Source organism: Erinaceus europaeus, chromosome 19 (genome assembly GCF_950295315.1).
Source record: "Erinaceus europaeus chromosome 19, mEriEur2.1, whole genome shotgun sequence".
In the NCBI taxonomy this organism is placed as follows: Eukaryota; Metazoa; Chordata; class Mammalia; order Eulipotyphla; family Erinaceidae; genus Erinaceus; species Erinaceus europaeus.
This window is the reverse complement of record NC_080180.1, coordinates 49,798,705-49,815,755: the sequence shown is the minus strand read 5'-3', so window position 1 is coordinate 49,815,755 and position 17,051 is coordinate 49,798,705. Positions and strand designations below refer to the sequence as shown.

Here is a 17,051-nt window from a genome sequence, read left to right as displayed (position 1 = left end):
TTTGATGGGTTCTTTTAACTTAGTCACCATTGTTTGCTTTCATTCTCTTCATCCTGTGACTTTTCCACTGACTCAAAATGAGAGCCAGTTGCATTTTGGACAGAACCTAATGGCTTCCTCATAGCTCATAGGGATATTCTCGAATGGAAAGCGCGCACGGAAACAATTGCTTGACTACTGCCAGTGAACAACTGTAAAAGAAAAGCTGCTGCCTATTGTCTAGACGAGCTGTCCACAAGTACGGCCGATGGCAGTGTTCCTGTGTGTACTCAGAACATTGTTTATCTGCTCATTGTCAAAATAGGGGGTTTCATTTTGCTCAAGGGACAGCTAATGGTATCCTTTAGAAGCTAAGCTCAGTGACAGAACAGATTTTGCTCTGTTCTTTCAGTTACTCTCCAGGAAATGGGATGATACCCAGCATCCAGCAACTCTTCAAAAACTCGTTGAATGAATAAAACGAATGAATAGATGTAGCTTCTGAATGAATACTAGACTGTTTATTAATGGCACTAGTTTGAGCCTTTCTTCATTTAAGTAATCACTATCCCCCGCCCTTTCTTTTTCTTCTTTCAGGCAGAAACCACTAACACAAGCCTCTTGCAGGTGCAACTGGAATGCAGTTCACATAATAAAGTATGCCAGTGGCTAAAGGTACAATTAAAATATGGAGCCCACCCCCACCCCTGCCTCCTTACTTGGAGATAAAAAAGCATAAAAGCATTGTCTGTTCTCAGAGTGCCTCTTCCCTTCCTGTAAGTGCTTTGCTCTTTCTGACACTACAGGCTACAGTTCAGATGATGCTTTGGGGGCCGGGTGGTGACACACCTGGTTGAACGCACATGTTACAATGTGCAAGGAACTGGGTTCGAGCCTCCGGTCCCTACCTGCAGGGGGAAAGCTTTGCAAGTGGTGAAGCCGTGTTGCAGGTGTCTCTCTGTCTCTCTCCCTCTCTATCACCCTCTTTCCTCTCAATTTCTGGCTGTCTCTACCCAATAAATAGATAAAGATAAAAAATACTTAAAAAAAAAAGCCAGATGATGCTTTGAGCTATTCTCTTTTTCCCCACCTCCTCCCAACACAGAGTTGCTTCCAGGGATCGGCTGATATTCTGCAGCTACAGATGAGCATCGTCATAACTGTGGTAAACGCCTCAAGGGAATTTGCAGAAAACACCCAAGATTTATTAGACCACCTTTCTGTTGTTTACGTAGCTACCGACCGGTCTGGAACCTCAGGTAAGGGGAGTGTGGACACAGCCCCCTGATAGGTGTTGGTTGCAGAGCACCGTCTTCCGTCACATCTGCTTGTAGATTGTGCCACCGCTGTCCCAGGCAAAGGGCCTGGCTTTCTTTAGAGCCGGTCAGTCTGGCACTGCTAGTCAGGCTGTGGTATTTTTGAAGTCAGTTGAGTGACAACTGCAAATTATTCTGAGTTTCCTGGGGACTTTACCAGTCTGATAGAAATATCCTTAAAGTATCTGAAGCCCTGGTGTGGGGGCTCAGTTTTTCTGATTTTCAGAAGCCCACGTGGCTACGCCACGCTGTCTTATAGTACTTGTTGAGGGGCTGGTCGTTCATGAGTGGGAGAGATCATACCTGTGCATTTTCACCTTTGAAAAGGTGTGCCCTGCTTAGCAGAAGTAACTTAACTCGTTATTTTAGGCTTCTCAAAGATTTTTAAAAATTTTTTTCTTGTTCACTTTTTTCCCCCTCCAGGGTTATTGCTGGGCTCTGTGCCTACACCATGAATCCACTGCTCCTGGAGGCCATTTTTTCCCCCTTTTTGTTGCCCTTGTTGTTGTAGCCTCGTTGTGGTTATTATTATTGCCATTATTGATGTTGTTCGTTGTTGGATAGGACAGAGAGAAGTGGAGAAAGGAGGGGAAGACAGAGAGGGGGAGAGAAAGACCTGCAGACCTGCTCCACTGCCTGTGAAGCGACTCCCCTGCAGGTGGGGAGCCTGGGGCTCAAACCGGGATCCTCACACCGGTCCCTGTGCTTTGCGCCACATGTGCTTAACCCACTGCGCCACCGCCCGACCCCCTCTTGTTCACTTTTTAAAAGTTTAATTATTTTGGATAGACATAAGAGAAACCAAGAGGGAAGGAGAGGCTGGGGATGGGGGTGGGGTGGGAAGAAAGAGAGAGACACCTGTAGCAGCACATCAGCACTCATCAAGCCTCCCCTCAGCACGTAGGGCCTGGGGGCTTGAGCCTAAGTGCTTCCTCATGGTAAGACGTGTGCTCTATGGGATGCACCACTGCCCAGACCCTTTTTCTTTTTTTTTCATTTGATCGGACAGAGAGACATTGCAAGTGAGGATGAGAGAAAGGAAGAGAGAAGGTCACCTTTAGTACTGCTTCACCACCCCTCAGGCTCCTAGGTGGAGACTGGGCTTGAGTACAGGTCTTTGCGCATAGTACCATGTGTACTCAGCTGGGTACCCCGCTGCCTGGCTCTCTAAGAATTTTTGCAGGGGGGTGGGGTGGGTGGTTGCACACCAGGTTAAGCTCACATAGTACAAAGCACAAGGACTTGTGCAAGGATACCGTTTTGAGTCCCTGGCTCCCTACCTGTAGTGGGGTCGCTTCACAATGGGTGAAGCAGGTCCACAGGTGTCTGTCTTTCTCTCGCCCTCTCTATCTTCCCCTCTCCTCTCAACATCTCTCTGTCCTATTAAAAAAAAAAATAGGGAGTCGGGCGGTAGCACAGCGGGTTAAGCGCACTTGGTGTAAAGTGCAAGGACCGGTCAGGATCCCGGTTCAAGCCCCCGGCTCCCTACCTGCAGAGGAGTCACTTCACAGGTGGTGAGGCAGGTGTCTCTCTATCTCTCTTCCTCTATCTCCCCCTTCTCTCAATTTCTCTCTGTCTCTATCCAATGATAAATAAAGTTAAAAAATTTTAAAATAAAAATAATAATAAAAATGGCCACAGAAGCAGCGGATTCATAGTGCAGGCAACTAAACCAATAGCCCTAGACCTAAAAAAAAAAAATTTTTTTTTGCAGGCAACATATGTAATCTGTGTGTGGACTTATTAATTGGTTATCAGGAGAGAGAGGGTGGGAGGAATGTTTATGTATCCATACCCACTCAGAAAAAGAAGCATTTCTAAAATACAGTTTTGTATTGGTGCCCTTAGGTACTATTTAAAAGCCCTGAACTTCCTAGTCCTCAGACTTGGTCCTTCCCTGCCACTGGCTTCATAGCTCTGTTGCCTGTTGTAACTGCCAGGTGGACATCAGTGCAGGAAACCCCCCACTCCCATGTGGAGCATTTCTTTGAGTGAGACTTAAAGGAAAGCTGGGTTTGAGATTCCAGGGTTTTCTCTCCCCCCAGAATGTTCGGCCATGGCTATAAGGAGCTGTCATTCAACCCAAGAACAGAGCGTTATTTGAAGCCGTGCAGCTGCTTAGATCAGGCCGGAGTGGGAGCAGCTTGACCTGAGCTCAGACTGAGTGCTAAGATTTAGGGAGCCTGTGTGGGGAGGTCAGTCTTTTTTGAAGAGTCCCTTTACTTACTACTTCAAAGTGCACCCCGCCGAAAATAGTTCCCAGGATCAGCTGCAATCAGTGTTGAAAAACAAGTCACATCTTTTTTTTTTCCCCCCACTCAAATAGAAATGTGTATGTTGATGTTTTAACGGCTGCACTAAGCCATGAGGGTGAGCTGGCACTTTGTTTTAATCTCACTGCTCTGATTCTTTTGGACAGATGATCCGACAGTAAATATGTATATCTTGCACTCAGGAAACAGCCTGATATGGATACAGGTAATTGTCCGTGCTTCTCTCAAGTCCATCTGAAGCTTAACAAGGGTGCATTGCATTACCGGACAAGAGGAATTCTCTGGAATGGATAGAGAGAGCTGTCTCTGTTCTCCCTCGCTTTACTTAATGCTGTGTCTGTCTGTGCATGTCCCCCCTCCCCCGTAATGGTCTGACTGCTGTCATAGAACAGTGGCTCAGGACACTATGTGCACACCGTGGTTTCCAGAGCTGATTCAGACTGGAGTGCTATCCTGACCGAGCAGTGTCATGCTGTGTCATTGCTGTTCTAGGATGTGCGTCACTCCATGCAGAGGGATGCTCTGGTGCTGCAGTTTGAACCTGTCCCCCTGCCTACTTCCTCCACCAACTTCACAAAGATCGCCTCTTTCACTTGCAAAGGTACAGATTAAAAAACACCGGCAACTGTCTTTGGAATCTTGTCACCTAGTTGTGAAGATGTTGCTTTTAGGAATCACAGATCAGACGAGGCTTGGTGTGTGTGTGTGTGTGTGTGTGTGTGTGTTTGAGAGAGAGAGAGACAGAGACTGTTTTTTGGGGGGAGTGGGGACTGGAGGTTGCCCATCTGGTAGAAGGGGTGCCTCACCATGGGTTTAGACTTTGGATCTGAGCCAGCACCTTGGCCGGCACCAGGAAAGCTCTATGGATATTGGTGTAGTTCTCTCTTTCCTCCCTGTCTCTTATCTAAAATGCAAAGAATGAAAAAGATGGTCAGGGAGAAGTGGACTTAAGCACCCACTGCACAATAACAACCAGACTGTTAATATGAGTATCAGTGACGCAGATCAGCTCAGGAAAGGCTTGTGACAGAGGAGAGATGTTAGGGAATGAGGCTGCTCTGCTCTTTATGTAGGTTGTGCTTTCTTCTTTGTCTTTGTTTTCATTATCATCTTTTTGTGTGTCTTTTTTTTTTTAAAGAAACTTTTTCCCCCTTTTGTTGTCCTTGTTTATTATTATTGTTGTCGTTGTTGGATAGGACAGAGAGAAATTGAGAGAGGAGGGGAAGATAGAGAAGGGAGAGAAAGACAGACACCTGCAGACCTGCTTCATTGCCTGTCAAACGACTCCCCTGCAAGTGGGGAGCCAGGGGCTCCAACCCAGGAGTTCGAACCCGGATCCTTACACCGGTCCTTGAACTTTGCGCCATGTGCACTTAACCCACTGTGCCACCACCCGGCTCCCTTTTTGTGTCTTTTTTAAAAAAAAATTTAATATTTATTTTATTTATTGCCTTGTTGTTTTATTGTTGTAGTTATTATTGTTGTCATCGTTGTTGGATAGGACAGAGAGAAATGGAGAGAAGAAGGGAAGACAGAGAGGGAAAGAGAAAGATAGACACCTGCAGACCTGCTTCACCACTTGTGAAGCGACTCCCCTGCAGGTGGGGAGCCAGGGCTCGAACCGGGATCCTTATACCCGTCCTTGTGCTTTGCGCCACCTGCGCTTAACCCGCTGCACTACAGCCCAACTCCCCCTTTTTGTGTCTTCTTTATTGCCCTCTCCTCCATCTCCCCCACTTCTTTGTCTTCTTCCTCCTTCTCCACCTTTTCTTTCTTCCTTTCTCCTTCTCCTGCTCTTCTTCCTTCACTATCATCTTCATCTAATTCTTTATCTCCTTCATCTACTTCTTTATCTCATGGCACAGTAAGGCTTGTGCTCTAGCCGTTGAGCCGTCTCCAAGCTCCTCTGTTCCTTCTTGCTCTTGCCTCCACTGCCCGCTCCACCCCTCCCAGCTGACGTTCTTCTTTCTCTTTTGTCTTCTGGGCAGATCTAAGGATTGTACTCTTATTTAGAGTGAATACAGACCTTTGTAACGGGAAATCCACACCATGTTAATGCTTTGTTTTTCTCCCCTCAAAAGACGACATAAGAGGATGTTTAAATGCAGGGGTGGGAGGATAAAAGAAAGAAAGGCAGGGGTGTTTGAGAATGGACTTCACCACTTATATCCACTGCACTTTATTTTCTTTAAGCAGAGATGGAGAAATAATACTATTAGGACATTGTCAGTAAAACCGGAATCTTGGTTCCCTTCAGGTGGAAAGAAAGAAATGAGACTTAGGCTTCACATATATTTCTTTGTACCCCAAAACAGCTACATCCTGTGACAGTGGGGTTCAAGAAGATGTAAAGAAAGCAAGAAGCGCTCCACCGCGGAGAGCATGCCTTTCCTCTTCTGTGATGCACGGGTAAGGAACTTCCACAGCCCCCGGAGACACCCGTGTTTGCTTTCGTCTGATGCTTGGTATCTGATGGTCACATGCCTGTCCTTCATTTGCAGGTATTTCCGCATGGACTCTTCTGCAAGCCAGTTCCACCTCGAGCCTCATGAAAACACATCAGGACTTTGGTCACTGTGGTACCGCAACCATCTGGACCGCGGCCTTGTGGTGAATGAGGTGTCTGTTTCCAAGGAAGCTAGGCACATTTTGAAGGTATTTATGGCATTTCATTCCAAGTTTTAGCCTGTTTGAACCTTTGTCTAATGCTGGATGTTCTGAAATTAATCTTGATGAAATTTTATTTTATTTACCAAGATTTTTTTTTTTTTTGAAGCAAGTTGTTACCTGTTAATGGGTTCAGAATTATTTTCGGTTTCTCTTGTCCTCTTTTTTTTTTTTAAAGCTTTTTTTTTTTTTTAAGGTTTTATTTATTTATTAATGAGAAAGAAAGGAGGAGAGAGAGAAAGAACCAGACATCACTCTGGTACATGTGCTGCTGGGGATCAAACTCAGGACCTCATGCTTGAGAGTCCAGTGCCTTATTCACTGCACCACCTCCCAGACCACTTGTCCTCTTTTTTTAAAACTAGTGTTCAGAGTGCTCAAAAAAAAAAAGACATAATTTATATGGATATTTGCTTTTACATTATTAAAAAATATTGTAATATTTAATCTACACTAAGATCTTTAGTAAAAATCAGCCTATATCATGATAAAATAGTAGATGCTTGGGGGACTGGGTGGTGGCACATCTGGTTGAGCACACATGTCACAATGTGCAAGGACCCAGGTTCGAGTCCCTGGTCCCCACCTGCAGGGGGAAAGCTTCACAAGTGGTGAAGCAGGGCTGCAGGTGTATCTCTGTCTCTTTTCCTCTTTATCCCCCTTCCCTCTTGATTCCTGGCTGTGTCTATTCAACAAATAAATAAAAATTATTAAAAAAATTTTTTAAATAGTAGATGTTTATAAACCCCCTTCGTGAAATTACAAATAACTTTTGCAAAATAAAAAAATCTTAAATATATTTAATTTCTATTTTTGAATGAAAGAGAAATACAGAGAGAGAGAGAGAGAGAGAGAGAGAGACCAAAACCAGAGCATTACTCAGCTCTGTTCTATGGTGGTGTGGGTTATGCTACCTGGGATCTCAGAGCCTCAGGCATGAAAGTCAGTCTTTTCATAACCATTATGCCTCCCCAGCCCAACTTTTGCAAAATTGAACAACAGCATTGTTAAATATCTGAGTGTTAAAAATGTAAGGTCATTGAAACAGACTATTCCAATCTTCATTCTGGAAATAATATTGAATAAAATTGTATTTCCAAAGTATAGAACTTAAGTATACTTTACATTTACTACTTATAACTTTATATTATATTTAAATAGTAGTGTTAGGAAAAGTTATTTCTCTCTCTCTCTCTCTCTCTTTTTTTTAGATTCTGAATTTCACTGGCCCTTTATTTCTACCTCCAGGCTGTTGGAATATATTTTCTTTGAAACTCGCTGTTAGAGATATTGCCGTAAATCTGTTCACCAATCTATTTTTGACTACAAACATAGGTGCTATTTTTGCGATACCTCTTCAGATTCACACTGCACCGATCAAGGTATTGTCTGCAAAACTGTGTGTGTGTAGTATTTTCATAATGACCAGTGTTTCTATCCTGTTACAATCATTATCTCGTGTCTGGCTTTTATTGGCTAAGTATCTGCCACTGTTCTTTAAGGCTATCTAAGAAATTGAAGGATGTCAGCCTCGGCCAGTCTTAGCAAAATTGCTTGGATATGAAAACCTTTGAAAGGCAGCACACTTTTTCTAAACTAATTAGAGGTTCTTGAATGGAACAAGGCGTCCCAGTGGGCGGGTCTCAGTTATTTTCAGAATCTGGAGAGCAATGAGGATGTGCTTGCCATAGACAATGCGGCCGAGCTCGCAGTCACTGTTCTCAGTCACTGCAGATGAGCTAGGCCGTTTGATGCTTTGTTCAGACTTGTCTCGGTCGCTCATAGTCCTTGAATTTCTTTAGTGGGCCGAATCTTAAGCCTCAAAGTGTTCACAAGTATGACCATTGCTTGCTAAAATCAAGGCAGATGGTACTTAGATCTTATCTCAAACATGTCTCATCCCCCCCCCATGTTTATTTCTTTTTCATGTAGTTGCTGTTATTGCTTTTTATTTATTTATTTAATTTATTTATTTGTATGATGCTGGATTCTGGTTTTTCACTATGAGACATTCATGCAACCATCTCTGTGATTTTCCTCACTCAGCAGCATTGGTGTTTTAGTTAGAAATGCCTTGTGCTTAGCTATGAGCTTAAAGAAAGGACTTGTACAACTGAACATAGCAGTGTGCAGGGATAACTTCATTCACTTATATTCTAAGCAGTGGTGCTTTCTTAGAAAATTCCCTTTTCCCCCAAAGGGATGCATATAAACGTGACCTCAGGAGGGAACAGGCAGGTTCCAAGTATGTGTAAAGGTAGAAGGTTGTGCTTTCCATACCTATGGTTTGAAGTAGGACATTCATTTAGATGCCCTGAGCAGCTTAGGAGTTTACAATAGATTATCACTGTTTTTCAGTGCACTGGAATACAGATTTTAGTTTATTTAAAATATCCTACTAGGTGCCAGGGTAGCTCAGCAGGCCAGATACACCCAGGGTCTTGCATGAGGCCTTGGATTCCATGCTTAGCACCACATGAGAGCCCCATGTGGCGGACTGGTACCTTGGTTTCTCTGTGGAATTGTTCACAGTTGGGCCAGGGAGTGTACTCAGTATCCTCCCATATCTAGGAGCCCTTGGCTCATTCTCCAGTACCCCACAGAAGCAGCCTACTAAAAACGTCCTGAGATTCATCTTTAGTTCAGAAGGTTGTTCGGTGTCCCGTTGTCCCTCAGGTAATGATTCCAGGTCCCGATAGTACCCGCACCGGTCACCGAGTCATCCATCCTGTGATGAGCGGCTGCTCAGATCTCTGGCTGGAGGTTGCAGAGAGCCAACCAATGACTTTCTAGCTTGGCTTCTGGTGAAAGCCAAGTTCACCGAGGTGGAAGGCCAATGTTGGCCTCGCGTGTGCGTGCGTTAGGGATTTTGATGTGTAGTCTTGTATTTTAAGTTATATTCATATATTACTTTTCAATCTAGGAAGGGAGTCTGGGTTTTGAAGTGATAGCACATTGTGGCATGCATTATTTCATGGGAAAATCCAAAGCAGGTAAGTATTTTGCCCTTAGACTTTCTGTAGAATTCTAGTTTGGGGTTGGGTGGGAGGTAGTGAGGAAAAAATAGCAATTGTAGACGGAGTAATTCGTCCTGTGAACGTAATTACAGCATATTCTGTTCCCGGAGAGCTTGTTCACTAACAGAATGACTTAAAGTTGTTGATCCTTCTAAAACATGAGGTGCTTGTATAAATTACACCACCTTTAGTCACCTGCACTTTTGAAAGGGATCTTTTTTTGTACATACTATTGGCTTATAGCAATCTCATTGCCAAGGTTAAAAAAAAAAGGAAAATTCTGATGCTTTTATAAAGAATAGACAAGAAGTCCGTAAAAACAACAGTAATTGAATGGCATTTGAAGATTTTAGTTGCAGGAACAAAATATCTTCTTGAGGTTGCTAGTTGTGTGAGACCAAATCCTTATGGTTGATAGAGGGGTTATTCCTGGTTCCCCATCTGCTCCCCTGACTTTTCTTTGATCAAGATATTGAATGTAGGGAGAGCTTTACAATACAGAGGCTTACCTAGGGGACTTTATGTTTTCGTTGACATATGGTCTGGTACAGATAAGACAGAACAGATACGTTGAGCTGGTAAGGCGAGTCAGAGACCACTTTTGTGAGCATATGCCTTCGCGGGCTGAGCCCCTGGGTGCTCTCACCCTTTGGGAATCGTACACCTTTCACATCAGCACTCCTCAGGGTGAATGGAAAGGCTCAGATGATGCTGAGCACGTCCATGGGAGCCGTTTCACCTTTTAGACGGAAAACTGTCCCAAGAATCATTTTAACCTGCTTCAAGCTGTATTCATGAGCCATGTGTCTTTTTTTGTTTATTACTACCTTTACATAATTCAGTTTAGTTTCATTTTATACATGTTTGTTTGATTTGATCTATTGTTTGCCATTGAACTGAAGGAACTTCCAGACCTGCAGTCAGAGCAAGGGGGTGGAGTGTGAATTCACTCCCTGGTCCTTTCTGTTAGAGTTCGTCAGTCAGGCCTCAGCGTTGCTTACAAATTGAATGATGTTTTCTGTGAACCTCAGTATTAAATCTGGTCTGCCTTTTAGATAACCCTGACTGGGAAGGGAGCCTGTCTCTGGATCAGTCTACCTGGGATATAGATTCTGAGCTTGCAAACAAATTGCATGAAAGATGGAAGAAATTAAAAAACGGTGATGTCTGCAAGTAAGTCTTCACATTTTCTTTTTTTTTTTTCTTAAATTTCTTTATTGGGGAATTAATGTTTTACATTCAACAGTAAATACAGTAGTTTGTACATGCATAACATTCCCAGTTTTCCAAATAACAGAACAACCCCCACTAGGTCCTCTGTCATCCTTCTTGGACCTGTATTCTCCCCCCACCCACTCACCCCAGAGTCTTTTACTTTGGTGCAATACGCCAACTCCAGTCCAGGTTCTACTTGTATTTGCTCTTCTGATCTTGTTTTTCAACTTCTGCCTGAGAGTGAGATCATCCCATATTCATCTTTCTTTTTCTGACTTAGTTACTTAACAAGCCTTCATGTTTTCTTGTGTGTTCTGTTTTATAGAAAAAAAATAAATAAATAAAACTTCCCATGGCTTTGTCTGGGGTTTAAATAGAAGAGAGGTTTATTACATCACGGTTACTTACGTACAGAAAAATAGGCAAAGGGACAAAGATGGGCTAGTCATGGTGGCGGGAGCCGTGAGTCTGAATGAGTATCCACTGCTCCAGCTACACATGTTCAGGTCCCAGGGAGAAGGAGAGCAGGCAAGGGCAGCAGAAGCAGAGTGACATTCGGCAGACACTCACTTAAATTACCTCCTGTAAACCCACAATCCTTTGTGGGGTTGCATAAGTCCGTAGTATTGCTCGTCAGGCTGATGTCAGCCGCATGCTAATTATGTTCATGTCCCAACACTGTTGCATGGGGAGACACTTATCATACCACCTTATCAAAATGGTGGTGCTGAATGATAATTCATCTCTCTTTCTTCTTGACAAATTTCACAACCCAGAAAAGCTAAAAGTACAAGACATTCTTCTTCTGGATTCACCATCTATTCACACTTTTATCACTTTTGCTTTATTTCTATCGGCCTATGTCTGTGTACACTCTCACTAACATACATGATTATTTTTTTAAATATTTATTTACTCATTCCCTTTTGTTGCCCTTGTTTGTTTGTTTTTTCCTTTTCTTTTTTTTTTCTTTACTTATTAGATAGAGACAGCCAGAAATCGAGAGGGTGATAGAGAGGGAGAGAGACAGAGAGATACCTGCAGCAGTACTGCACTTCACCACTTGCAAAGCTTTCCCCTTGCAGGTGGGGACCAGGGGCTCAAACCCAGGTCCTTGCGCATTGTAATACGTGCGCTCAACCAGGTGCGCCACCACCTGGCCCCACCCTTGTTGTTTTATTGTTGTAGTTATTGATATCGTTGTTATTGGATAGGACAGAGAGAAATGGAGAGAGGAGGGGAAGACACAGGGGGAGAGAGAGAGAGAGACACCTGCAGACCTGCTTCACCGCCTGTGAAGCGACTCCCCTGCAGGTGGGGAGCCGGGGGCTCGAATCGGGATCCTTCCGCCGGTCCTTGCACTTTGTGCCACGTGCGCTTAACCTGCCGCACTACCGACATGATTATTTTTAATTGTTTTTTACTGAGTCATTAGAAAGTAAGCTTCATGAGGCCCAGGTGGTTGTGCTGTGAATATAATCTTGAACTCACAGGTGTGAGGTCTTAAGTTTGGGACCTCCAGGGTCATATGTGCTGGTGCTCTAGTTCTCTCTGTCTGGAAAATGAGAAAGTAAGCTGCATGTTATCATGATTCTTCAACACTCCCCCAACTATTTCCTAGTATACAGAAGAACATCCTCTATAGGACTAAACTTTGCGCCACGTGAGCTTAACCCGCTGCACTACCGCCCGACTCCCTGGGGTTCACATTTTAATGTGTCCTGGGATCTGTTATCTTATGGAACACTTGCCTCTGGTTCTTTTATTCCTTCCTTAAGTCACACTCAGCATTTGGGGGGAAGAGTAGCTGTTCCTGGCCAGGCACATGTTCTCTTCACGTCCCTGCCATCGTTCCGCCATCGGACACGTGGCTGTCTGCTCGTTTCTCACCATGTTGGCACTCAGTTGAGCCATTTCCTCTAGGCGAAGTGGGACATACTGTAGATAGCTTCTTCCCTTTATGATAGTCTGATGATTGGATATCATAAACATTTCTTGTTCATTGAGAATATATGTTTATATGGCCTCGAGGGTTATCACTGGGGGTCGCTGCCAGCACTATGAATCCATGGCTCCTGGCAGCCACTTTTCAGTTTATTGGATAGGACAGAGAGAAATTGAGAGGGGTGGGGGAGAGAGAGAGGGACACCTGCAGACCTGCTTCACTGCTTGTGAGGTGACCCCCCTGCAGGTGGGGAGCTGGGGGCTGGAACATGTATGCATGTGCTGGTCCTGGCACTGTGTACTATGTGCTGAACTCGGTGCACCACCACCTGGCTCCCATTGACAATACTTCTTAACACAATTTTAGTATCCGTTGAAAATCTTTGCCTGTGGATCAGTTAGACCGATGACGGCAAAATGCTGCTTATTCTAATTATTTTGTGAACCCCCCCTTTTTTAGCAGCACTGTATCCCCACCCCCACTGGACTTTTTAACAGTAACAAGTGCAACTTGTTACTGTTGTTGTTGTTGCGTGATTATGTGATGTTGAACTGGCCCAAATTTGGCTGATATAAGAGTCCCTTCCACCAGTTTATCGGCTCTTTTGACATATTCTTATCACTCTCTGTGTATTTTCCTGCTTACAACTAAAACAAAGCTCCAGGATCATCATGCTCTCTCTCTTCCTTAGACCTAAAATAAGTCCCATTTCCTGAGAGCTTCCGTTCCTCAGTAAGGCTGACAGTGTTTCTCGCCTCAGTGTCGAGATGAATGCCCACGGACATGCCTGTCTTCATTACACAGGATGAGTGTGTTAGGGCTGACTCGCTTCGCCCACTGGAAGAAACCCAAGGAGACCGAGCCGTTTGTTTTCTCTCTACCTCGTTTGACGGCGGAGCCGGACCTGGCGTTAAACTTCAGCGCCACGGCCCTCAGGAGCAGCGTGGTAAGGCTTTCACGCTTTTCCTCAGCAAAACCTCAGCTCTGATGTGTCTAAATCATTAAGAGTGTTTCCACCTGGAGACCCGGTTTCAGAACCCCAATTAATCGAAAGTTAGATTAAGCAAAACATATACTCCACTTAGGACTTTTAGTAAGGAGTCATGCAAAAGACCAAAATAAGAAAGCAAGCAAATAGTTTGGAAATGCACAGAGCAAATACATTTTCTTTTCTTTCTTTTTTTTCTTTTTTCTTTTGCCTCCAGGGTTGTTGCTGGGGCTCAGTGCCTGCACTATGAATCCACTGCTCCCGGAGGCTATTTTTCCCATTTTGTTGCCCTTGTTGTTGTACTTGTTTTAGTTGTTATTGTTACTGTTGTAATAGCTGTTTTTGCTGTTGGATAGGACAGAGAGAAATGGAGAGAGAAGGGGAAGACAGACGGGGAGAGAAAGACAGACACCTGCAGACCTGCTTCACCACCTGTGAAGCGACTCCCCTGCAGGTGGGGAGCTGGGGGCTTGAACTTGGGTCTTTGCACTTTTACCGCCAAGCTCCCCAGAGCAAATACATTTTGTAAATACTGTACTCACTGCAAAATCAATCAGGTGAAAATGTATTCAGCTGCAAGCAACAGGAAATCCTGACTAACAAGTAAATAGAGTTCTACTTATGTGTTGCTTAACGCTGGGGGTAGCCTCTGGGACCCTGTGCTCCATCCTGAGGGTAGTGACTTCCTTCCTCTTAGCTGTTTCTCTTGCTGAGCAGAGTGGCAGGAAGAAGGAGCAAGGGGAGGAGTGACAGCCACAGACTTCCCATTTAGTCTTCTAAGTCTCACTGCCATGAACCATGTCCCACGTAAGCAGAGTCACCTGTACACTTTGTCAGGTGCTCACGAGTTTCTTAGGGATGACATCCGAAGACTTATTTTTACAGTGTTTGAAATTATTGCAACATACAGGAGAGTTTCAAGAATAGTACCAAGAACTCCTGGTTGCCCCTCACAAGGATTCATCATGCTAACTCCATACACATGCACATGTGCACACACACATATATATTTTAAACTTTAGCTTTATTTTATTTTTATTTTATTATTTTTTATTATTTTTATTTATTTATTTATTCCTCCTCCAGGGTTATTGCTGGGCTCGGTGCCTGCACCATGAATCCACCGCTCCTGGAGGCCATTTTTTTCCCCCCTTTTGTTGCCCTTGTTGTAGCTTCGTTGTGGTTATTATTATTGCCCTTGTTGACGCAATTCGTTGTTGGATAGGAAAGAGAGAAATGGAGAGAGGAAGGGAAGACAGAGAAGGGGAGAGAAAGACAGACACCTGCAGACCTGCTTCACCGCCTGTGAAGTGACTCCCCTGCAGGTGGGGAGCCGGGGGCTCGAACCGGGATCCTTACGCCGGTCCCTGCGCTTTGCGCCACATGCGCTTAACCCACTGCACCACCGCCCGACCCCCAGCTTTATTTTATTTTTATGCTTGATAGAGACAGAAATTGAGAGGTAGGGAAAGACACCTGCAGCTCTGCTTCTTTACCAGTCATGAAGCTCCACCTCCCTTCAGGTGGGGACTGGGGGCTTGAACTTGGGTCTTTGCATATGGTGACATGCACTGTACCAGGTATGCCACCATCTGGCCCCTTCATTTTGCCACCACAGTTATTGTTGGGGCTCTGCACCTGCATGACTCCACTGCTCCTAGCAGCCTTTTATTTTCCCTTTTAGCTAAAAGATGAGACACATTTGAATTGTTATGTGGAAAACTGAGGAATGTTACACATGTAAAAACTATTGTATTTTATTTTACTGTTGACTGCAAACCATCAATTCCTCCAATAAAGAAATTTAAAAAAAAAGATGAGACACAAGAGATAGAATGAACAGAGAGACACTGCAGCACTGTCCAGTGCTCAGGAAGCTTCCCTGCTGCAGGCAACTCTATGTAGTGGCCAAGGACTTGAACCTGGGTCCTTGTCCATGGTAATGTGTGTACCCTACTGGGTAAACTGCCTCTCAGCTCCCCACACAAATTTTGATAAGCCACTGAGAATGTCAGACATGCCTATTTGCCCCTAACTTACTTTACCACACAGCTCTCAAGAATAAGAACTTTTATAAAAATTATCTTTATTCATTTATTTATTGGATAGAGACAGCCAGAAATTGAGAGGGAAGGGGAAAGTAGGGAAGGGAGAGAAACAGAGAGACACCTGCAGCCCTGCTTCATCACTTGCAAAGCTTTCCCCCTGCACGTGGGGACCGGGGGCTCAAGCCCGGGTCCTTGAGCATTATAACATTTGTGCTCAACCAGGTGTGCCACCATCCGGCCCCAGATAAGAACTTCTTACACACGAGGGTGTAGTGTACTGACCCAAATCAGGAAAATCAAATCAACATGAATCATAATGATAGTATCCCCCAACCCCCTGTCCTCCGTTCGTTCATAACCCAGTTCTGGTGGGTTTGTCTTTGCATGTTCTGATCTTTTTTATTTTTAAATGTTAGCCCACCTTTGCCTTATATGCACTGACATTTTCTGAAAGCCTGCAGAGATTTCTTTTCTTTTTTTAAATTTTATTTATTTATTCATGAGAAAGATAGGAGGAGAGAGAAAGAACCAGATATCACTCTGGTACATGTGCTGCCAGGGATTGAACTCAATACCTCATGCTTGAGAGTCCAGTGCTTTATCCACTGCGCCACCTTCTGGACCACAAGAGATTTCTTTTCAAGAACCTTCTTCCTTCTGACTTTCTCAGGATTAGCTTTAGACTGTGTGGGAATTTTCCCCTGGGAAGATCTCAGGAGTGATGCCAGGCCCTTTCCCAGATGGTGACTTCCCTTTCCCCTTTTCTAGGTGAAATATTTTGTGGTGAAGAACCCCTCCTCTCTGCCAGTCTCCTTACAGCTCCTGCCCCTCTCCTCGTACCCTAGACCGGAAGCTGCAGTGCGTCTGCTCCAGAAATGGTAAAGACCCAACCAGCTGAGGCTTCCTGCCATGTGATCTGGTTGCTGCTGTGGGAACCCAGCATCCTCCAAAGAGCTCCCCTGCTTTCATCCTGTGTGGGATGGTCCCAGGAGGAGCTCTACTCCCTGGACACCTGGCCTAGCGGTGCACGTGCCCCACGAGAAATTTCCAGTTCTCTTCGTGACAGGCCATTGTCTTTCTGCCGCCCTGTTGTACCCTAGCAGCGTTTTCTTTTCTTTGAGCAGGGAACCTTTACAATTGTGAGTTTTCACAGATTACCTGTGTTTAGCATCAGAACCATGAAGCTCTGTGGGTAGCACAAGAGAAACGAGTTTAGTGTTTGAGGGCATTTCCACCTCATGCTGTCAAGCTCAGGTCTAGTGTGAGTGCACCTCTGCTCTGTGGTATTTTCAGAGTCCGTCATGTTTTTGCTTCAGATGCTTTTTGCTTAGAAACATCTCCCAACAATCACAGGCTTTCTCAGCTGATGATAGGCACCAGCCAGGCCTCCTTAGCTGTAGCTATCTTTCTATGTCTCTTGACAGATGTCCCCTGAGAGATAAAATTACCCTGGCTTGAGGGTCACTTCCTAACAGTTCCCAAAGCTCTGAACCAGTGTGTGTGTGTGTGTGTGTGTGTGTGTATGTGTGTATGTGTGTGTGTGTTTGGGGGGGAGGGGGGAGGGAGAGGAACAAAGACCAGAACCCACTAGGCTTTGTATTTA

At 44.5% G+C, this 17,051-nt stretch overlaps 1 protein-coding gene across 4 annotated transcripts in view; it reads left to right on the top strand.

Annotated features, from left to right (window-relative positions):
* TMEM131L (transmembrane 131 like) overlaps nucleotides 1–17,051 on the top strand; it is a 163,809-nt gene that overhangs the window by 102,510 nt on the left and 44,248 nt on the right. For all 4 annotated transcript variants that reach the window (XR_009546375.1, XM_060178926.1, XM_007529449.3 and 1 more), the window contains exons 8-18: nucleotides 577–654; nucleotides 1,085–1,238; nucleotides 3,715–3,773; nucleotides 4,061–4,169; nucleotides 5,884–5,977; nucleotides 6,070–6,223; nucleotides 7,447–7,617; nucleotides 9,159–9,228; nucleotides 10,308–10,425; nucleotides 13,217–13,358; nucleotides 16,217–16,326. Coding sequence is in view for 3 of the 4 variants with exons in the window: in XM_060178926.1 (XP_060034909.1) it covers nucleotides 577–654; nucleotides 1,085–1,238; nucleotides 3,715–3,773; nucleotides 4,061–4,169; nucleotides 5,884–5,977; nucleotides 6,070–6,223; nucleotides 7,447–7,617; nucleotides 9,159–9,228; nucleotides 10,308–10,425; nucleotides 13,217–13,358; nucleotides 16,217–16,326 (1,259 nt within the window). In the remaining variant the exon portion in view is untranslated. The remainder of the gene's footprint in view (nucleotides 1–576; nucleotides 655–1,084; nucleotides 1,239–3,714; nucleotides 3,774–4,060; nucleotides 4,170–5,883; nucleotides 5,978–6,069; nucleotides 6,224–7,446; nucleotides 7,618–9,158; nucleotides 9,229–10,307; nucleotides 10,426–13,216; nucleotides 13,359–16,216; nucleotides 16,327–17,051) is intronic.